Source organism: Limanda limanda, chromosome 11 (genome assembly GCF_963576545.1).
Source record: "Limanda limanda chromosome 11, fLimLim1.1, whole genome shotgun sequence".
Taxonomy (NCBI): Eukaryota; Metazoa; Chordata; class Actinopteri; order Pleuronectiformes; family Pleuronectidae; genus Limanda; species Limanda limanda.
In genome coordinates, this window is record NC_083646.1 from 2462319 (window position 1) to 2484490 (window position 22172).

General features: G+C 42.6%; 1 protein-coding gene across 1 annotated transcript in view; it reads right to left on the reverse strand.

The window, feature by feature from the left end:
• Positions 1 to 2083: 2083 nt before the first annotated feature.
• The window catches only part of thsd7ab (thrombospondin, type I, domain containing 7Ab), a 132601-nt gene continuing 112512 nt past the window's right edge, over positions 2084 to 22172 (reverse strand). Inside the window, exons 23-29 of the mRNA XM_061081407.1 lie at positions 21018 to 21204; positions 13389 to 13562; positions 10455 to 10553; positions 9042 to 9124; positions 7588 to 7801; positions 5941 to 6028; positions 2084 to 2174 (exon numbers count right to left, since the gene is read on the reverse strand). Coding sequence (XP_060937390.1) covers positions 2084 to 2174; positions 5941 to 6028; positions 7588 to 7801; positions 9042 to 9124; positions 10455 to 10553; positions 13389 to 13562; positions 21018 to 21204 — 936 coding nt within the window. The remainder of the gene's footprint in view (positions 2175 to 5940; positions 6029 to 7587; positions 7802 to 9041; positions 9125 to 10454; positions 10554 to 13388; positions 13563 to 21017; positions 21205 to 22172) is intronic.

The following is a 22172-nucleotide window of genomic DNA, read 5'->3' on the forward strand; positions in this document are numbered from 1 at the left end:
CACGGAGGAGGACGTTATTTAAGATCTAAATTCCAAATGATTCAATTCAACTCAGTTTTTGCTCTTTTCATAGAATCTGACGACAAAAATACACAAAAACACAAACAATTTAAAGTTGTGTTAACTTGTCAACGTATGAAACTCAACAAACTCGACTTGACACTAGAGAACTTTTCACCCGGGTCCCGTTTTATTTTCAGTAATTCTTCCCACACATATAAACAACCTGTACAAAACCTCTTCTTCACCACTGGTCTCCATCTTGTTCCCTTTTTATCACAACACACAACTTGCATCATGATGAACAACAATCAGAATTATCATACACCCACTTTGCAACAGTCAAAACTAAACGTTTTTCTGTGTGATACAAAATAAATGTACACATACTCAGATATTTCCCCATCCCCCCCAAAAAATAATAAAAAAAATTGCTGTTATTTACAAATCCCACAAGAAAAAAAAGTAAACACTCTTCACACCAGCTTCTTTTTTTTTTAAACGTAGAACTCAGTTCTCTTATTATTCATATATTTTATATATTTGTACATTGTATTTTTTTTAACTCATTTTTCACCTCATGTAGGACGGCTGAAAAACAACAGGGACTATGATGCGGCTACTACATGAAAAAAGTTTTAAAAAATCATACTTTTCCTTTAAAAAGAAAAAGCACATTTCTTTTACCTTAATATTTCTACATGTGCTGCGGTTTATGATTTATGACGTTTGTTCCCCGTTCAAGTATTAAAAACTCTTCTACAGGACGGTTAGTACTCAGGTATCGTCAGTAAGGCAGAAATGACATTTGCACGAATGGTTTTTAAATATCTATTCATAATTTTTGCTTTTGTTGAAATCACTGCAAAAAAGTTTCCACGTCGCATTCTTGCGAGTAAAATAATTTAATTTAATAATCTTATCAGAATCCTTAGAGGTAAAAATAATTTTGAAAGCAGGTGATTCGTTAAAAAACAAATCGCCTGCTGAACTTTAAATCTTTTTTAAAATTTTATCTTGGGCAGAAAAAACAGTGAAAAACACATCGGACGAAAACCTACGAACCACAAAAGTTACTTTACAACAACCAAAAATAATCCGTGGTGACAAATCAAATCTTTACATGTATTAATAACTGGAGGTTCACATCGAAACATCTTCATCTGTTGCCGTTGGTTTATTATTATTTTTTCTTTCTTTCCTCTGTTAATGTTTCTGGCGGTTTCTCTCTCTGTGGAAGAGGCGGCGTTTCTATGGCAATAAACGGTAGAAGTCACGTGTGCATATCATGCTGCACTAATATAGTGCAATGTAGGGCCGGAAACAAAGGGGGGGGGTGGAGGCAGGGGGGGGGCTTCTCCTCCATCAGCATCTTTTGGCGAAAAATGAGGAAAAATTTAAACCAAACGTCTCCTGGTGTTCAGAAGAGATTTGAGTGAAAACCCAGTTGAGGAATCCAAACCTGTTCATGGAGATTTGTCCTCCTCTCTCTCTCTCTCTCTCTCTCTCTCTCTCTCTCTCTCTCTCTCTCTCTCTCTCTCTCTCTCTCTCTCTCTCTCTCTCTCTCTCTCTCTCTCTCTCTCTCTCACTCCCTCCCCCCCCCGGTGACTTTTGGCAACGTACGAACCGTCAGTGCATCCTAAGCCTCCGGCGACTCAGCGTTTTTAGGGACAAGCAGAAAAGCACTAAGGGGGGGGCAGGGTTCGGTCTCCAGCACCTGGCCAATCCGTTTTACCACCGAGACGAGCAGTGGAAGGAGGATGGGGGGGGGGCAGAAAAAGGCATTTGACTGAACTCATGAAGGCTCTTGAGAAAGACGACGAGTCGAGAAGAACACAGAAGAAGAAGAAGAGGAAGAGGAGGATGGGGGGGGTGGGTGGTGGGGGGGGGGGTTAAACTCACTAGTGTCTCAGTTAAGAGGATTTGTGTGAGATCTCCGTTCTGTGACGAGTTCGTTCCAGCTGCAAGCGTCCATGTCCCCCCCCCCCCAGTGTGATGAAGGTCGATGATGGAGGGGGGGGGGGAGTCCTCGGTGGAGTGTCTCCCGGGGGGGTGAGGGTGGTGGGGGGTGGGGGGGGGGCGGCTACATGTCCGTGTCCCCGTCGTAGGCGAGAGTCAGAGGTTTTAGTCGGTTGTTCTGCTGCCTCTGTCTCTGAGGCCTCTTTGGCTTTTTGCTGAGTGGACAGAACAAAACAGGAAGTCAGGACATGAAATATTCTCATTTATAATAACCAAACTGTAAATTATAACATTATGGGATGTAAAGGTGGATGAAATGATGACATCACATGTGACAGATCTGCAGCACCTGGAAAACTGGAGAAGAGAGAAGAGCAAAGAGTTTTCTGAAGATAAATATCTGGCTCCTCAATCAAATATTAGGGTTTTCCATTCTGGAATCGGCCGTTAAAATTAGAGTTTTGACTGAAACGTCATTTTTATTTATGTAAAAGACCCTAAGAGATCAAAGACACCCACAAAGAAAATCACCAAACTTTGGAAGAAACTGACAAAATTCTGTATTTTTGTCCTTTTTTTGTCAATGAATTTCTCATGAAAAGCCGAAAACTAACTTTGTCTTTAAACAATTGAACAACTTCTCAACTCTCTGACACCGTTTGAAAAACTGAAGATAAGATGTAAATTTCTAAAGACAAGTTGTTCTTTTCCTATTTATTGTATTGAATGTATTTTGACGATTTCCTAACAAACGGAGCTCTGCACTGGGGTTATTTTTGTGGAATTTTGAGGTGTTTTGCATTTATGGTGAAAGTGTGAATATGATCTATTGAACTACTGTTCGATGTTGGATAGCACAACTTGGGAACTAGTATTTAAACCAACATACTAAGGGATGCTATGCTACACTACTATGCTAATTCACTGTGTACACCTTCTTGTAAAAGGGACCAATCACTCAAACAGGAGTAAATGTGGGATTTTCAGGTGTTTAATGCTAAACACCTGAAAATGGTGAAAGTGTGAATATGAATTATTAAACTACTGTTCTATGTGTTGAACACAAACAAGGACACGTCTCCTTCTAAAAGCATTGACAGGTTTTAGTGAGTTAATTTAGAAGCTCACACTTGTTCCTCTGCCTCCACGAGAGAGAAGCAAGTTATGAGGTGAATAATGTGTAGATTTTGAGAAAGTAAAGCTGATATTTAGTCGTGGTTATTTTCTCGTTTCATCCCTTCACAGTTTCCGGCTGCTCAGCCAACACGTCGGTCTAATTATTTCTTCCCAACATGAGAAACTTTTCCCCCCAAACTTCCTCCCAGAGGCCGAGAACAGAGACGTGCGACTCTCTGGAGAACGAGACGTCTAAACAGGAATATTCTGGAGAGCCGTTAGAGATCAGACCAGAGGAACCTCGGGGGAGTTTCCTCTGGATAGTTTGTGTGATGAGCTGCTGACAGAATCTCAACAGATTCACATGAAACGTCAGCAAACGCTCCAAGAAGAAAGATCTGTTGCCACGGAAACTCAGAGTCTTTCATCAGCGGTTTGGAGAAGTTACTCATGTTCACAAATCCTGACGGGAATATGACTGAAGCTTCGTTAGCAATGAATCTGCTGATTTATCTCTTCAGTCATCACTTCGTTGTTTTGTCTGTGAAGTTTCACGGAGCTGAAAGTGACGTGTGGAATTAAACTCATTGTTTTGTTGAATAAACAGTGAAAAAAACCTACAAATATTAAGTTTAATATCTTAAAAGTCTCAGAAAAACAGCAATTTCTCGAATTTTACAGGAAAAAACAGCAAATATTGACTGTTTTCTGTTGTTTTCCTTCATTTTTTTAACTTTTAACTTGTAAATCTCCTTGAAACTGTGTTTTTAAAAGGGCTCTATGAATAAAGTTTATACTAATTATTAAAAAAATAATCAATTAAAATAGAAGCTGATTAACGTTCATTTGTCTTAAACCTTCAGTTTCACATCCAAGTCCAATTAGTTGTTAGTACAATATTTTTGCTAATAGCTGAAAGCAGATAAATGAGATGATGATAATGAGCTTTATGAAATTAATATGGAGGGAGGGGTGGGAGTGCATTACTTCCTCTTTCGGCCACAAGAGGGCAGTGTGAGATCAGGAAAGCACCAGAGCCAGAAGGTTCAAATTTGAGCAACAGAATCAAATCCCTGCAGTGACGTTCACACGTGTGTCGTCACGATGTCGTCGTCTGTGACAACACAACAACAACAACACATCTATCACGTTTATATTGACACAAGCACCAACACAACGTGGGAACTAGTATTTAAACCAACACACTAAGGGATGCTATGCTACGCTACTTTGCTAATTCACTGTTTACAGCTTCTTGTGAAAGGACCAATCACCGACCTCTTTGCTCACGTGTGACACAAATAAAGTGACACAAAGAATATTAACATTTTCTTGAGCTGCGTCTAATCATTATTTTCAGGATTACTCAATTCATTCATTATTCTCTTAATAAAACAGAGAAAAAGTTGTGATAAACATCTGAAGATTTTCAGTTTCTGATCATATTTGATACAGAAAAACGTTCAACAGCCAGAAATGACTCAAACCATATTTTTGTTTATTGTGCAACGATGAAAGTCACTTTAACTTTGGTCTGAACTCGTCTGATCTTATTCTGACCCCAAAGATTAAATAAATATGGTTACAAATAAAATGTGTTTTTAAAAACCTGTTTTCTTTATATTTCTCCTCTCATATAAATCTTAATTCTTCTCGTGACATGAATTGAATACGACCTGAATTTATGATGTTATTTGATGAAATATCTGTTCAGATGTTGACAATCTTTTGACAATCCTTCTTTTCATGTTAAGATTTTATATACAATTATTATCTCACTGCTCCATTCTGATAAGTTTTTCCACATCTACCAGCTGCAACATGTAAATGTCACTGACTTATATTAATGAGTTTAATTCTAGATGTGTATTCACTCACTCAAAGGAATCACTTTATTTACTGTGTACTTGTATTTTAAAGACTTTGAAAGCAGGACTTTTACTTCTAGTGGAGAACTTTGTCTGTGTAGTTCTTCATTTGGGGGAAATCTACGATGCAAATAGTTAATAAAAACACATATGTTAGTTTAGCTTAAAAACTTTAACAGGGGTTTATAGGTAAGTGAACGTTGATTGTCACAGCTTCATATTTCGTACAATCACACTAGAGAGACATCAAACTCTAAAAAGGCAAATAAACTTCCTTATATTTCAAATGTGGATTTCCTTTGAATAAAGGTTGTGTGTTCTCCCTGTGGCACAGCTTTAAATAGATTACTGACTGTAATAACTAGGTATTTATGTATGATGATGATTTGTCTGCTACTGTCTGTGTCGTTTTATTAAACGTGGATCCAGCTGTTTTGTCGTGAGCATAAGAATCAGACGTGGGTCAGTTTTAAAAGACGCTATAAACAGGGAACTGAAAGGTCCAGATCCTCTCTAGTGTCCCCGGCTGGTTCGTCCTCACCTGCACCTTCACTCAGCGAGTCAGGCAGGACATGTGACACCCTTCGGACAGAGGTCAAAGGTCAGGGTCTGCAGGATGTGGGGGGGGGACTGCAGGAACCCTCCACATCCTCACGAGCTGCTGCTGCTGCTCGGAGCCGGCTCTTGGCAATCGGGACAGGTGTAAATCATCTCGTGAGCATTGTGCCACACCGCCGTCCCGTTGGCGTCGGACTCCTGGGCCGTAAGAGAGCGATGCAGCGTGGCACAGTAGCTGCTGCTCGCACACCGGGGGGAGGGGCGGGGGGGGGGGGGGGGGGACGGCGTGAAGGAAGCAAGTGAGAAACAAATGAAGACAAGACAGAAACTGAGGCGTGAGGCCGGGGAGGGGGACGCTGGGGGACAGGAGGAGGGGTTGGTTTCATGAATGAATGGTGGTGATGGAGGTAAATAAGGGAGATTGAACTGGTCCACTCACCAAGCTAGGTATATCATAGACACTATGAATATGAGGAGCACGAAGGCTCCGGCGGCTACACCGTACACCCACATCTTCAGCTTCCCATCTGTGGAGGAGGAGGCTCGTCAGTGACTCGGCTTTGGAACCAACAACCATCAGAAACTCAAACAATCAATTCAGGAGGAACATCGAGGAACCGCTGCAGGAAAACCGACTGAGATCATCACCAGCGGGAAGAGAGAGCGATAACCGGGCTGTTTTTTAAGAAGGTTCCTAGTATTTATTTATTGTAAATAAATAACATTCCGATTAGTGGACAACCTCCTGAGCAACAGCCCCACCTGGTGGTCAGGGGTCTCCCCTACAGAAGCGTGTTAACGTTTAGAGTTAAAACATAGAATAAAGAAATCAATATTTGTGGTCCATGCTCCTCCTTCGCCAGTTCTTTGACTTGAGAGTCAGGAAACTTCCGTGTTTGTGGTTATTATTTCTGGCACTCGACAGTAAAACATTTAATCATTTTTTGTTTTGTTTCCCAGAACTGTCGGCACTTTCACAATATAATTTATTTCTCCTCTCGATTCTCCACTTTCTTTGTTTTCTTCCACTCGCTCAATAAGAATCTGTGTTTTTATCTGTACACTGTAAATCAGGGGCTCGTGTTATAAAACCTTGTTGTTTCTCTTTCTTAAAAAGGCAATAACACCATTTAAATCGTCCCATAATTTCATCTCTAACAGCATCAGACGTGCTGCGAAAAAAACAACAACTAGAAATGACAGGGAGATAAACGATACGAGCGTCTGTGTTAGTTCCTGACAGACGTTAACTCAATCTGCTCTCACACGTCCTCACTGCTGGTTTCTCCGTCTCGCTCCATCAGTCTCAACTCGCTCGGTGCACACGCAGCTTCTCATGTTAATGCAGCAGCGGTTCAGAGAAGGTTTCTCTCACACGTGTGAAAAACACGTCTGATGCACCATCAGGACACTTTTAGTTTTTCGAGAGAACAGGAGTTTTTTTTATAACCTGAAGTTAATTAAACTGCTGTCAACAGTAATTCCTCCTGAAAGCGAATAAACCTCGATGACACGTGGAAACCTCCGGGGGTTTATGTCTTAATGTCACTGGGAGGATTACCAGCTGCTGTGCAGGTTGGGGAGAAATTCTACAAACTCTGGGTTTTTCTAAAACCTTTTCATTTCAGATAAACTTTAAAAAAAAAGAAAAAGAAGACAGGCCGGACACACGAAGAATACAGAAGCTGTTTTCTTCTTATCCAGAAGTTCAAGTGGAAACATTTTTGAATAAAGTTCCTGACTTCGAACTTTTACATAAACCTGATTTAAAGTGGAAGCTTTAGAAAGTACGTGTGATGCTTTACTGACCAAAGCACTCTGTATTTTTAAGACTATTTCTCAAGTCCCTGTTGTAGTTTGTTTATTTCTTCTTCTTGTCTTCTTCCTTCTGACTTCCTCCACACGTCTGACACACTTTCATCTGGTGCTTTTTGTAATTAGGACTTGACGACTGTAAACTAGGTCGTTTCTGAAGAGGATCTTGAAGCAGGGTTAGTTCTCCACAGAATGAGAGTAAAGAGACTCAAGTTAACAGCAACAAACACATCTTCAACACATCTCAACATCTGGACACTAGTGGTCTCACCTGGTCCGTAGGGCTGCAGGTACCAGGTCCGGCCCGTGCGTCCGGGCCCGGTGGAGCTGGGCTGGGTGGGGTTGATGGCACGGCTGGTCTTCACGTCGCCCTTCTTGTCCCCGGCTGTGGGGATCTCCAGGACTGGGATGGGGGCGCACTGGTCCAGCTGCCCAGTGGGAGACAGCACCTCTGTGAAGCCCTCCTCGCACATGCAGATGCCGGCCTGCAGGGGGAAGCACACAACCATGTTTGATTTTGAGGTGTAGTTCCAGGAAGTGCTCGGCAGGGCCTGGATGGAGGTGAGGCTCCAGCTGAGGATCCAATGCTTTTGCTCAAGACCATGCTAACATTAATGAGGGAGAGGTAAAGGTTGCTGTAATGTTTTAGAAAGGCCTTGATTCATATAAACCTTGTACTAAATATGTAACTGTTATATTTATACTACAGTACTCAAATAACTAGGAGGTGGATACTTACTTTTAGACACTTAAGAATAGAACAATATAATTCAACAACTACACAAACTGCAGCCTTTAAAATGATCACACAGTTGAATCGATACTTCTCTTAAATCGTAACATTACTAATATCATTCAGTAGATTCCATACCTCCATCAAGACAGGTTTCTAGCTCTATTTGTTCCCGACACCATATTTAAATCTGCTCGAAAGAGATTTCAGACTTCTAAATATACTTGATTTCAGATCAGATCCAAACATTACTCCATGAAAAGTGAGTAAAAAAATTAAATCATGTCAATCGATAAGGGGAATAAATTTCAAGTTCCATCCTTTCAACAAATTTCATGGAAATTTCCCACAAACAAACCAACGGTGAAACCATAACCTCCTCAGCTGAAGTAATAACTGTACTGAAGGTTCATAACAGGGCTGCTGTATCACATCAGCTTTATCCGGGTGTACCTAATAAACTGCCAGCTGAGCCTGGATTTATCTGCAGATTTAACAGTGACCTCTGAAGGTCGTTTCTCATCAGATCCTCCTGAGCTGCTTGTTCCGTGGTTCTGACGTCTGTCGATTCAACGGAACCACGAAGCTGCTGCTGCTGAATCCAACATTTACTTTTTCAAAACAAAACCAAAATGCTGTTACGATTGAAGAACTTGGAGATGAACCATCTGCTGCAGCCAAAAATCAGGTATTTCCCCTGGTTTTGGATGCTGGACGTTTGAGTGACACTTCAGAGAACCAGGTCTCACGTCTGCGAGCTGCTGTCATTTCATTCCCGGCTGCTTTCAAATTCAATTCCAGCGACCGTGTGTCACAGCGAGTCCAGAGGCTGCCACTCATCCACAGGGCCGGCGCTCTCAGGTTTATGTTTTTTATTATTATTGTTTCTTTCTGTTTATTGAGTTTTCGTGATGTGTTTTTTTTGTCCCCAGCCCTGATTCCACTCTGCAGTGTTTGTCTTTGTCGATGTGAGAAGAGAGAGAGACGCTCACCTCGCTGCAGAAGGACCTGGGCAGGAGACAGGGGGGGTCGCAGGAGCCGTTGGTCATCAGGGGGTTCACGGGAGGACAACCTCCTGCGGGGGGGAAACACAATAAAGCCAAATAGGTATTTTTTAAAAGGAGCACAATCACCATCTGTGTGAGTCTGCAGATCCTCAGTGCTGCTGCTGTGACTTCAAACAACACAACGACAGTTTCATAATCAACCGTCATTATTTTATATTTGTGTTTCTCGATTCTCCTGCATTATTTCCACTTTCTTTTGATCTATTCTCGTCCTGTTTTTAAATGTGCTGTATAAATAAATCTGACTGATTAACACACACTCCTGCGTTTATCTGCACCTGTGAGTCCGTGGGGCTGAGGTTTATTTTTAAAAACACGTGTTCATGTTTTAATGCAGCGTTTCTTCACGTCGCCCACGACCTTTGCTTCTCACAGAGAGAAAGTCTGTTGGTTCTTCAGAGGAGTTTGTTATATCTCTGACATTCAGTGTAAATAATACCACCTACACACAAGTGAAGAAACGGTTTAGACTTTGTGTTGAGCTGCTGGAACCTCTCACTCTCTCACTGTAGAGATAAATGAAGCAACGCTGAATTATCACGAGGTCAAAAAGCTGTTTATTTTAACAACTTGTCACCAGTTCTGCAGCTGAGACCAGTCGAGAGGATTTAATCCAGTTCTGAAGGTTTATTAAAACTGAAGTAATTAGTTAATTTATAGAAAGTAACATTATTAGTGATGGATTAGTCATTTAAGACAATTCTTTGCTTCAAATACCAGTTCCAAATGCATGTTTGATGGTTTTCTTAGTTTTCTGTAGCATTTAACATAATTTATGTCTGTATCCTTCGTCAGACAAAAAAACGGACATATTTTTAATATGTAAACTACGGCTTTGGAAAGATGTAATGGTGTTTTTTTGACTATTTACTTCAAAGAAATAACAGCACAATAATCATTAATGAATAATATGGTTAAGCTGGGTTCCTTTAAGCACTAGGTTCCATTTCGAGCTTCTCATCATTGAAGCTCAGGGGATCATCAACCTGTTGGTCTCTACGGTCACAAAGTGGAATCTATGTCCCTATAGAATTAATGGAACAGTAAATAATCCTCCTCCTCATCTAGCGCCACCATCAGGTCAAATTGTTCATTTGTCAAAATCTTTAATTTATGACAAAACAGAAGAAGCTTTCCAGTTATTCACATGAAATAAAGGCAAACGTTACAAAAAAGTCAGTTTTAACATTGATTTGTGTTGATGTATTTCATGACCAAACTTAGTGAACATCTGAAGTAGCTAATGCAAAGAAACAAACTCAAGTAAGTCGACAGAAACCCAAGTTAACCAAAAGTCTGCGAGTGTAAACTCCAAACTCCACGGCAGGAGTTCCTCACCGGTGACGCTGAGTCCGTCGGAGCGCTGGCACCAGATCAGCGGGCGGGTGGAGTTAGCACGGACGCTGCTGAGCCACTTGTACTCGAAACATTCGCCCCCTGAAATCAGAACCATGAGACACTCATCACCTATCGAGACGGCTCGGTGGGAATCTGCAGCGATGACCATTAATCAAACCAACGGCGGATTAATAAAGCAGCTGCTAAGTTATGGTTTTCTAATAGGCCGCTGTCACGTAGCATCACTATCAGTGGGTCTTCACACACGGGTCCACTGCCATGTTTTAATCTTCCTTAAGAGCTTTTTTGCTCAATGACTTTCTATCAATGCTATTATGACTTTATCAATATTTCCATCAGGGCAGTAAATGAGCATATTTCCCCGTGGAGTCCCGTGTAACCAATCATCCGTCCGGCCCGTTCTCCCAGCGCAAATTAACAGTTTAACCTTGAACAAAGGACGGCTCTGTTCTCTGGGTTCTGTATCGCTTCTCCACTCGACGGCTCGGCTCAATCTGCAGCTTCCACGGGACGATTTGTCTGCGGCTGAGACAACTTCTCCCTTTATGTTCTCATCTCTTAGCCGTCGCTGCCTGAGATACGGCCGAGGTCGTTTTTCAGACGTGTTATCGGTGGATCACTCTCACTTCGGGCCCGGACTTCCCACCGTCTCTCGGCAGCAGATTGGAGTTTTACTGCTGTAGATACACTCCTCAGAGGGAAAGGAGGAGTAATGTGAAAGAAGAATCCCAGGTTTGTATCCCCTGGCTCGTGATGCAGAGCGATCCGTGCGTCCATCCATCCTCCCGTCTGAGATCATTTCATTTCCAGAGCACAACCCATAAAAACCATTTAGATTATTTTCGGGGGGGGGAGTTTATTGAAGCGGTGCCTTCTTGATATTTTGGGTTTGCCGGGGGACACGTCTCTGCTGATGACTCATGTTAGACGCTCTCTGTTAAAGGCTAAAAGAGGAGAAAGCTGATTTTTTTCCTGCCTGTTAACTGAGGAAATGTCATTATACAGCACTTTTACAACAAAGTGGTTCACAGTGTGTCTATCACACAAACTAATACAGTGGAAGTGAGACCTGGACATCATCAGTGTCTGGATCAACCTGACCTGGAGAAGCCAGGGATCATCTCTTACGTGCTGGTTAGCAGAGCTTCAAACATCACGAGTCCAAGGTCACGAGAGAAGGATCAAAGTTTGCTCCATGAACATGTTAGTTTACATTTCAAGCTTCTCATCATTGAAGCTCAGAGGATCATCAACCTGTTGGTCTCTACGTTCACAAAGTGGAATCAATGTCCCTATAGAATGAATGGAACAGTAAATAATCCTCCTCCTCATCTAGCGCCACCATCAGGTCAAATTGTTAATTTGTCAAAGTCTTTGATTTATGACAAAACACCTGATGATATAAGGTAGAACTGAAGATTTTCACATTAATTATAACAACCAGTCTGACAGAGGTCAAACATCATGGTTTCACAACTGCCCCTCGTCTCTCGCTTCTCTCTCTCTCCTCTCTCTCTTCTTTCCTCTCTTTTCCATTTTCCTCCTCTCATCCCAGCCGGCAGATGTCTTCTTCCAGTAATGAAGTTGTTTATTCTCTCCAGTTGCCAAAATGCAGCTCATTGTAGTAACTGTTGAGTTGCTCTTTAACTTTTATAACTCCTGTTTTTGAGGTAACCTGCTAAATGAATGTTTCTCCTCTTGGAGCTCAGCTTTGGTCTCATCCTGTTCAGCTTCACACCACGGCCACTTTCACACATCCACAGTTTCTACATGTCTTCACTGAACTCATTGCTGCGTGCAGAACAAAACCAGTGATACCAGTCTGTGTGCTGCTGTTTTTCATTGTCAGTCTACTGTAGATCCAAAGCATGTTAATAATTATCATACAGTAAAATGTGCAACTGGGACGTAGATTTGTTTTTGTTTTTCTCACATCGAACCGTTCCCTCACTCCCTCCGTCCCCCATCATCCTCCTTTCTCTCTTCTTCCTCCCCCTTCGCTGGTCTTGGCTGGGCCGCTCCTCCCCCCCCCCCCTGGTGCCTTGAGTGATGCTGTGAAACCAGGTCAGGCTGGTGAGGACGACTCTGAGGCTGTGTACAGTGGAGCCAGGGAGGGAGGGAGGGAGGGAGGGAGGGAGGAGAGGGAGAGAGGAGGGGATGGGAGGGGGGGGCGGCTGCTCTTCAGACTCTGACCATGGCTCCGATGTGTGTTGAGCTTTGGTGGTGGTGGTGATGATGGTGCTGGTGGTGACTCACAAACCACACTGCTCCTAATGGGTGATTAGCTCGCCCCGGGAGCTGCAGAGATCACAACAGTAAACGAGCGAGTGGGATTTCCTCCGTTTGGAGACTTCACTCGAGAAATCCCATCGACCCAGAGAGGAAGTGGAGGGATGGTGGCAGCGCTTCACTTCCTCTCAGTCGTGTTGTGGTCCTGGCACCACGGTGGCTCGGTTGTTTGCGCTGTCACCTCCGAGCAAGTGGAATCCTTATCGGCCTCCTGTCGCCGATCCCTCTCCCTCTACAACCTCCGCACGTCTCTCTCCTCTGTGGGTTTCCAGTTTCCTCCGACAGGCCCTAATGTGCAAGCTCAGATGGATAGAAGGCTAAACAGCCTGCGGGTACCGGCCTGAATGTGAGTGTCCGTCTGTGTTAGGACTCTGATGCACTGACAAGCAGTCCATCGTGCTTCCCTGCCCGGAACCAACCCGCACTGACCCCTCACTTCTCCATCATCCAGCTGATTAGGAATTCTTAGGGGCAGAAAATTCTAATCAATCAAAGTTTGGAGCTGTCATCTCATTTGCATGTAATAAAAAGTTTTTCCTGCTCAGGGAGTTTTTCATTCCGTTCACAACTTGTCAAACTGTCGGACAAGCTGATCCAGAGAGAGGATGTGATGCTGCCACTCACCGCTGCAGGGCTGAGACTCCCAGGCCTGGTCCGGGCACAGCTGCAGGTTCTCAGGCTCCTGGGCCAGAACGGCTCGGGACCGGACCTGGACCGAGCCGAAGTCCACGCCCGCATCCTTCACGCAGATGCTCACACACGAGCTCCAGTCCGACCACTCCATCAGGTAACACTCACCTGCGGCACAGAGCAGACACACACGTCATCAGGACTGGGAATGAGGGGAGTTTCACATCCAAGAGCTTTTCACAGAAGACGTCAGAAAGACATTACATTCATTATTAGGGTTGCAAAGGGGCGGAAAGCGGAAACTTTCCGGAAACTTTCCATGGGGAGTTAAGCCCGGGAATTTTGAAAAAAACAAAAACTACGCAAATTAAACGCTGAGCAATAAAAACAGCATTCAAAACTCTATTTTAAAGATGTATGGAATGTTGCATTTCAACCCTCCAATGTGCATTCTTCCATCACATGCACAGATAACTCCCAGCATGCTTCACTCTACAGCAGGGCTATTGAGGCCTGCTGTAGAGTGAAGGACTAGTCAGGTAAGTTTCCATGATATTACTGGGAAAATATATTAGCATGCTGATTGAGGATTGTTCATCTGTTCATCTAGACTATTTCCATTCATTTATCCATCAATTGTAAAATATTTTTACAGACAATTCTCTGGCATTGCATTAGTGTCTTTTTTCAAACTTGTTTCTCATCTTATTCTACAGAACAATGCCACGTGCACTCTCTCATGTGTGGAGACATTTCACCTCATCCAATGTAGAAGGAAAGGCTGTGTACATTTGCAAATACTGTGCAAAGACCTATGTTAAGAATGACACAACGATGCAGAAGCATATAGTCAAGTGCCCAAAGTTTCCTCAGGGCTCAAATCAGCCTATGACACAACAAAATGTTTATATTTATGTCTGTATATGACAAGGTAAATACAGTTAGTATAAATTACCCACAACATTTCCAGTTTATTCCCGTTAATTCCCGTTAATTCCCGTCAATTCCCGTTTATTCCTGTTAATTCCTGTTAATTCCCATGGAAAGTTTCCAACTTTGAATATTCCTGGAATTTTGCAACCCTATTCATTATACATGTCACAGAACAGTAATGAACATTTTCTATTGGAAAGTGTCAAAGGTTCAAGCGCCGAAGCTGAAACGATTCGTCAAACCACCGATGATCATCAGAAGGAAAACACGCTGGAAATTAATTTCATAATTGATGAATTGTTTCCATTACTGTTTCAACCAGTTAATTAAAAAAATGTAATTGAAAGGCTAATGAATAATTAAAAAACTGTTAGTTGCAGCTCTAGTGAACAGAAATCCCATTATGGAGAAGTTATTTCATACAATTCTTGATTTCAAATGAATATTTTATACCTATATAAATAATATGCAATAAAAACAATATTTTCTCCTTGAAAATCAATTTCAAAATGTTGATTACATGAATAAAAAGGTTGCAAAGGAAGAATATAAAAAATGGGAAAAGCTTTTTAGTAAGGTCCAAATAAAGAAGGTTGAAAATTACACAGTGAACTTCACTGTCATCTTTTCAGTGTTCAGTCTGGAATATCTTTAAAAACTGGTCAATGACCTGTTTAAAAAACCACGACGACTTCTGTCCCTGAGTCATTTCACGAATCTTTGATTTCCTGTAAGTCGATGAGCGACCTTTAGAGCCTCGGGCAGCACTTCTGCCTCTGGAGTCTAAAGACGAGCAGGTTCCTTTCCTCTGTGTAAAGACCTGAGACACTCGGGCTGATGGGGATGATTTTATCTCTGGTTCCTCATCTAGATCTACGAGCCTGGATTTATTTGATTTCATCCTCCATCTCTTGCACTTCCTGCTTGTTTGAAGGGGGCTGAGCCGGACGACAAAGATTTCCACTTTGTATTTCCACTTGTTTTTATTTTATGTTTGAATAACCAGTCGATCTACGTTCTGACCCTCGTGTTCGATCATGGGTTCAGTGTCCTGACTGAAAGAATGAGATTCAGGATACAAGCAGCTGAAATGAGTTTCCTCCGTCCGGTGTCAGAACTCGAATAGATAGAGAGTTTTGGACTGAAGAGCTTCATTTGGAGGATTCCTGGTTTTCCTTTCTAAACGCAGGTTATAACCCAGAACTCCCTGGATGCATTAGACCTATATCTGGTCTGCAGGGACGTCTGGAATATCCTGCAACCGCAACCAGGGCTCAAGTACGTGGAAGGAAAGGGATGCATGGATGGGTAGAAGCTAAACAAGCGTATATGTGATATGCAAAGAAATATCTGTAGTGCTGCTGCAGTAAGGGGGGAGGGGGGGAGGGGGTGTCCCTGGTGGAAATCCGATATTTTACTCTGGCAGTTTAATCTGTGTGAGAGGTTGCATTCTGAATATGCATTTACATAAGGCATCATGTGACGTCGGAGGTGCTGCAGGAGGAGGGAGGTGTCGCAGGGTGTGTTGGTTTTGATCACAGCTGACAACTGCAGCTCATCAAGCAGCGGGGGAAAGAGAACACAGGTCAAGGGTGGCAGTGCATGAAAGTGTGTGTGTGTGTGTGTGTGTGTGTGTGTGTGTGTGTGTGTGTGTGTGTGTGTGGATGCAACCTGCCAAGGCTCCCAAGCTGTCCCCTCCCTGCACAAACAGCCCCTTGAATTTCCTCCCAAATCACCCGGCGCTGCAGAGAAAACAGCCTGTGCTTGTGATTGCTGTTTGATACTTCACTGCTCCTGCAGTTTGGCGAAAGGGGGCCGGTCCGACTTGTTATCTAGGGCAACGTTTCTCAGTGTTTTCCATCTCAGGGACCAGCAGACTTCTGATGAGATTTTTTTTTTCTTCCTCTCCCTCTCCCAAAATGAGAAATCAGCCAGTGGATAGACGGGCCACGCTCTCCTAAAATATAAAAAATGAGTTCAAACTGTGCAACTTTGGAATAAACGAGTGGTGGGTGGAAGAATGAACAACACTCTTCCTCTTGTACATTTTAGTGAGACTGAACGATGAACCAAAAATAGATACAAGGGGATTTTAGAAATTAACTCCACATTTGTGTTTTGTCTTTTGGCAGAAGTGAGGAACAATAATCCCCCCCCTTCAGGGACAGCTCACACTGGAAATCACAGATTTTAAATTTAAGTGGCACCGTGTGAAAACACACTCTCGCTATCAGGATTAATCACAGAGCAAAGTGGAGCCTGAACCTCTCGTCTCCTCTCATCGACACGTTGTGGATGTTTAACCTGATTTAGTCCAACAGCTGTTGAGCTCTGCATGGAAATCTGCTTAAAAACCAGCTCATCTGGGATCTGAATGTGAAGGAGTCGAACCCAGGACCTCACACACCTTGAGCAAGAATCACACCTATAGACCCACAAGACACACAAGTCAATCAAAGAGGAGTCTATAGGCAAACTTGGCTTATTGGGTCAAGATGGCAAGTTCGTAATTGGGGCATTTTGGCTTCATTTCTGAGCAGAGGCAGGAAGTGCAGACATGTCGTCCATCTTTATTTTTCCGTCTATGGTGTAAAAGTTTTTCTGTTAAAGAAAGAAACTTTGGTGAGTGTGACATTTATATATTGTTGAACGGATTGTAATCCAGCTGTGGAAATGTGTGTCCACAAAAGAAGAAATAAGATATAAAGTCCTGGTTTTCACTGCTGTTTGGATAAATAATGCATTTACATTGAGGCGAGCGACTGCTCTGTTTTATTAAATATGATACTGAGGATAGTGAATTCTTATGGAATTGTGATGGATTGTGACTTTAAAGCCAGGACTCTGTCCACGAAGCAGCAGAGAGCTCGCTGGTCTCCTGAGTCTGAGGAGGAGAAGTGTTTGAAGGTGGATGGAGACGGAGGAGATGACGCCTGTCTGTCAACTGAGGGGGAAATCTGATGTGCTCCAGATTTTAAAATTCTTTTTGTTGTTAAGTGGAGAAGGAAGAAGTGAGACTCAGACTTTTACTTCGTTAACAAGACTGGAATAAACATTGAAAAGTCTTGTAGTAAATGGATCGCAGTTAAAAAGCTATTTTCTAGTTTTCTTTTCATCTTCTTCAGTCCTCGAAGTATAGGCAGGATTTTTCAGCATTAATTCTTGAATAAATATTGCAAAATTGAGAAAACTAAATCTGCACACTCATAGATATCAGTCCTATAAATATGTTGCTCTTTTTCACCAAGATACATGAATTGTTTTCTGGGAATTCAGTTAAAAGCATCAGAAAAATGACAACGATCCCAGACTGTGAAATAAAAGTTCCCGGATCCAACCACTTAATCAAATCTGCTGCGAAACCCTAACGAGTTCTTACTTGGCTCCTCCCCCTTCCTCAAAGTCGCCACAAAATTGGTTTTCTACGTTTTTGGGTGATCCGTCTTACAGACAGCGAATAAATCATAACCCGCAGCTTTGAGAGAATTTATCATGAGAGCGTTTTGAAACCATTCGGTCTTAAGACGAAGTCGAGCACTTTGAGACGTGTGGATTGATTTCACTTTATCGATCCAGAACTGGGAAAGTTAAAGACTGGTCCTGTCAATCACAAGAAGACGTCCACAGGTTTCATCTTCCCTTCGACAATAAAGACGGACGACGTGTCTCTACTTCCTCCCACGAGGACATGAAACCAAACCAGAGACGTGAGCTGCATCATGTGCATCCCAGCAGATGTCCGGTTCAGCATCGGGACTGAAGCTCTGGTCCTGTGCAGGTCAGCGCTGACCCGACGCTGGCAGGTCTCAGGGTTTGTTTCCCACTGGGTTTACTCGTGCTGAAAACGTGTGCACACATGGCTCACTAACAAGCTGTGGGAGGCAGGGAAATCCACAACATGGCCCAACAGTATCAGGCTCAGTGCTTTTAATGATTATTTATGAAGATTCCTGTTGGCTCACATCACAACACAGGTTAAAATAATGTAAAAAAAAAAAAAAACACACACCTAATTATGACCTGGAAGTCAATTAACTGTTTTTCTAAAAACCTAATCTCACAGTGAGACATGAACTTTGCATATTATGAGTTTGGAAAGTGGCCTTAAGATTACAAGGAATGTGATTAACGCTCTGTTTATTCAGCTAAATTCTTCTTAATTAAGTTAATTAGCTGATATTGTATTTTCTGAGGTCACAGGTTCATGTTGGTAAAAGATCTGAAAGGAAAGTTAACTTATTCACTTACTTTTGCAACGTTAAAAGTGAAAAGATCATGTTTGAAAATAGGAACAAGATGATAAACAGATTTATGTTAAATTAAATTAAAGTCTGATCCTATATTAACAAACTCTTCACTCAAATATAAGAATAAAATGACATTTTAATTGATTGGCATCTACGCTTCACGAGTATTTGTTGAAGACACATTTCGATTGGCTGGCGTCTGCTCTGCTGCCTGAACAGATAAGCTCCTCTCAACTCCTACCGCTAAGCGAAGCAAATTACCCACAATGCACCTTGGCAACACATGACAACACTCAAAGGGAACGAGCAGCGTTTCTGTTCAGCTCAGTCACAGATTCTATAGAATCCTGAGCTGAGTCGTTTCCCAGGAGCCGTGCTGAGTATCAATAAGCGTGAAAATGTATTTTCCATTCGTACGAGTTGTGCTCGGCTGAGTCACGTCTACGCTTTACTTTCATTAACACACAGATTGTTACTTAGTGAGGTTGTGTCTCAGTTTACTGTCCTGTCGTACTAAACATCCCACAGGGGTTTTGTTATCCACCCAAACATACACATGATTGTGTCTCTTTTTCTCTGCTGTTTTATCCCAGTCTGTACATGTTTGTGTGTTTGTGTGTTTGTGTGTTATCACCCTGCTCCTGTGTTTCTTCACTGTACAAGTGGAATAAATTGAATTGTAGGGGTCAGAGCTTTCATATAGTTTCACCTCTCTCAGTCTATTTCAGCGAGCGGGCATGGGGTCCAAACGGTTTGTGGGTTCGGCGTGAAACAGAAAATGGTTCCTGACAAACCGAGCCTAACAGTGTTTGCCAGTGGGAGCCCTGTGAGGGATCGTCTTGTGTTTTATTCTCTTTGTGAAAAGAAGCTGCAGACTCTTACAGGATCTCAGCTGCTGTGAAGTGAGACGGACCTGAGGCGCATGTGCACAGATCCGTTTAACTCATTTAAGCTCAGATCAGACTCTCTCCAACACAAACACAGATTGTTGGCGTTTGAAATCCTCCTTTTGTTCATATTTTTGTTGAGTTGAATGTTTTAGCTTCAGTATTATCCAACCACGAGCACTTCAACTGGTGAAATGAAATATTTATATATTTATGGATTCTGGAAAGATTTGAACAAAGGCGAAGGAGATATAATTCAAAGGATCAGCTGAACCTTTTCTGTAAAAAAACAAGAAATTAAAGGTAAATCATATTTCTCATCTCTTTTGCGTTTTGCATATTTTCTTTAACAGAAAGAAAAGTCTGCAGATGGATGCTTGAGTCCTACAGCAGCTCCTTAAACGTTATTTAACTCAACTCCCTCTCTTTTGGTTCTTGGGCCCTGATGTGTGTGGACATTGTGAACTTGGAGTTTGTGGATTTCACGACTTCCTGCAGAGAGAGGATCAGTAGTAGAAGCTCGGAGCTCACACTCAATGAACCTCAAGGACGCTTTGCAGAAGGGAAGGTGGCCTGGATCTGGGGATGGAGGCATTTTTTTTTGTTATATTAACCAAGGAGGTTATATTCTCCCCACTGACCGTTTTTTGATGAATATGCAAATAACCACAGGGCAGATTTTAATGAAGCTGCAGTCGGAGAGGAATCCATTAAGATGTGGTGCATTGTGGTCCAAATCAGGGGCCCTCAATATGGACAACTATCAGATAAACTGGGACTAAAATGACCAGAATATGAAACATTAATCAGCAGAAAGACGACAGCGGAACATCTGTTGTGATTTCAAACTACTTAAGAGAGCAGAGACGCTCTCAGTGTTTCTGGCAGCAGTGAAACACGGAGGGAGCTTCCAGTAAATTAGATTCACACAAAACACCTCAGCTATACAAAGCATCTGCCTTAATATGGCCACATCTGATTGCAGAGGTCATGAACAGATGGCGAGTGGGAATCCTGAGAGGTAACGCAGTCCAACCCTGTAAGAGCAGAGTTTCATGATATTAATCAAACTGCCTAAAAGTGTTGCCTGTGTTACGCTCTGCACACGGACCCCTCTGTTCCCCGGGATGAACCTGGAAGCTGCTCTGCAAAGAAACACAAACTTATATTGGTTCTTTATGCTCGAACCTTTGTCAGATTCAGGAGGAGCCAGCAGCCGAGGTGAACAACAGCCATGCAGCAGCGCCTCGGTGAATTAATCTCTGTTCTTCGTGGACGAGTTGAGGAAATATTAGTATCGCTGCTTTTATTTACAACTTGTTTGTGTGGCAGAAGATTTATTTGTCTGGGAATTTCTCATCGAGTGAAACTGAGAGAATAAATGTGAGTGATTCACAGCCCCGGAGGCCGACACCTCTCTGACAGTGATGTACAGATTGTGAAAACTTCTTCACTGTCACGACGCTGCTGATTCCCGGAGTTTCCACATCACTTTCCGAGGTTGCTCGAGCAGCACAGGAAGCTCACAGTCTCCCCGTGTGGAGCAGTTTCATTACCTGGGCAGGGGAGGGTGCAGGCTTCCTTCAGCGTGATCTGCTTGTCTCCGTCCACGGCGAGCTCCAGGCTGCTGCACAGCTCCTCGTCCACCAGGCCGCCCTCGCCCTCGCCCTCGCTGTCGATGGAGCCGTCCGACACGAAGCAGGACAGGTTCCTGTAGCGCGTGCCGTGTCCACACACCACGCTCTGACAGGAAGGGAAACACCAGGGAGAGAAGGAACATGAATCTACAGCCACACGGAGACACGTATACTCTGGGTTACTAGAGATGTGGCCGTGAATTTAGTCTTTAAGCCGTTTTAAAATAGTTTTCTCTAAGTTTGTAACTCTCGTTTCTTCCAGGACGGCTGAGATGAATGAACACTTGATAGAGTTCACTGATAGAAACAGAGGATATAGATGAATTGATTCAGGATGAAGAACTACAGCCAAGCTCTCCCAGTTTCGCTCCATCACAGGACAGACACACCAGGGAGAGAAGGAACATGAATCTACAGCCACACCGCCCGCCACAAGACCAGCTTCTTCCCTGCTGCAGTGGGCCTTATCAACAAGGCCCGGGACCCCCACCTGACTTGGACTCTTATCCCGCACCCAAGTCTCAATTTTGTGTTACATTAACACACATAACATAACAGTATATTGCATAGTGCACATCACCATCTCTCTCCTGCTTTGCATTTTACTTTTTATTTAACTTTTTATATCTTGTATATATCTGTTTTGCATTTGACTCTTTATTTAACTTTTATGTCTTGTATATATATTTGTTTTATATACAGTTATTTCTTTCTTATGTGAAGTACTTATTGTGTTTTTATTCCAAAGAAAATTCCAGGTAGGTGTAAACCTACTTGGCAATAAATCCTTTCTGATTCTGATTCTGATTCTGACACGTATACTCTGGGTTACTAGAGATGTGGCCGTGAATTTAGTCTTTAAGCCGTTTTAAAATAGTTTTCTCTAAGTGTGTAACTCTCGTTTCTTCCAGGACGGCTGAGATGAATGAACACTTGATAGAGTTCACTGATAGAAACAGAGGATATAGATGAATTGATTCAGGATGAAGAACTACAGCCAAGCTCTCCCAGTTTTGCTTCATCCCATTTATCACAGAGTGCAGAACTTCTTCACTCATCAGGTATAAGAGCAGT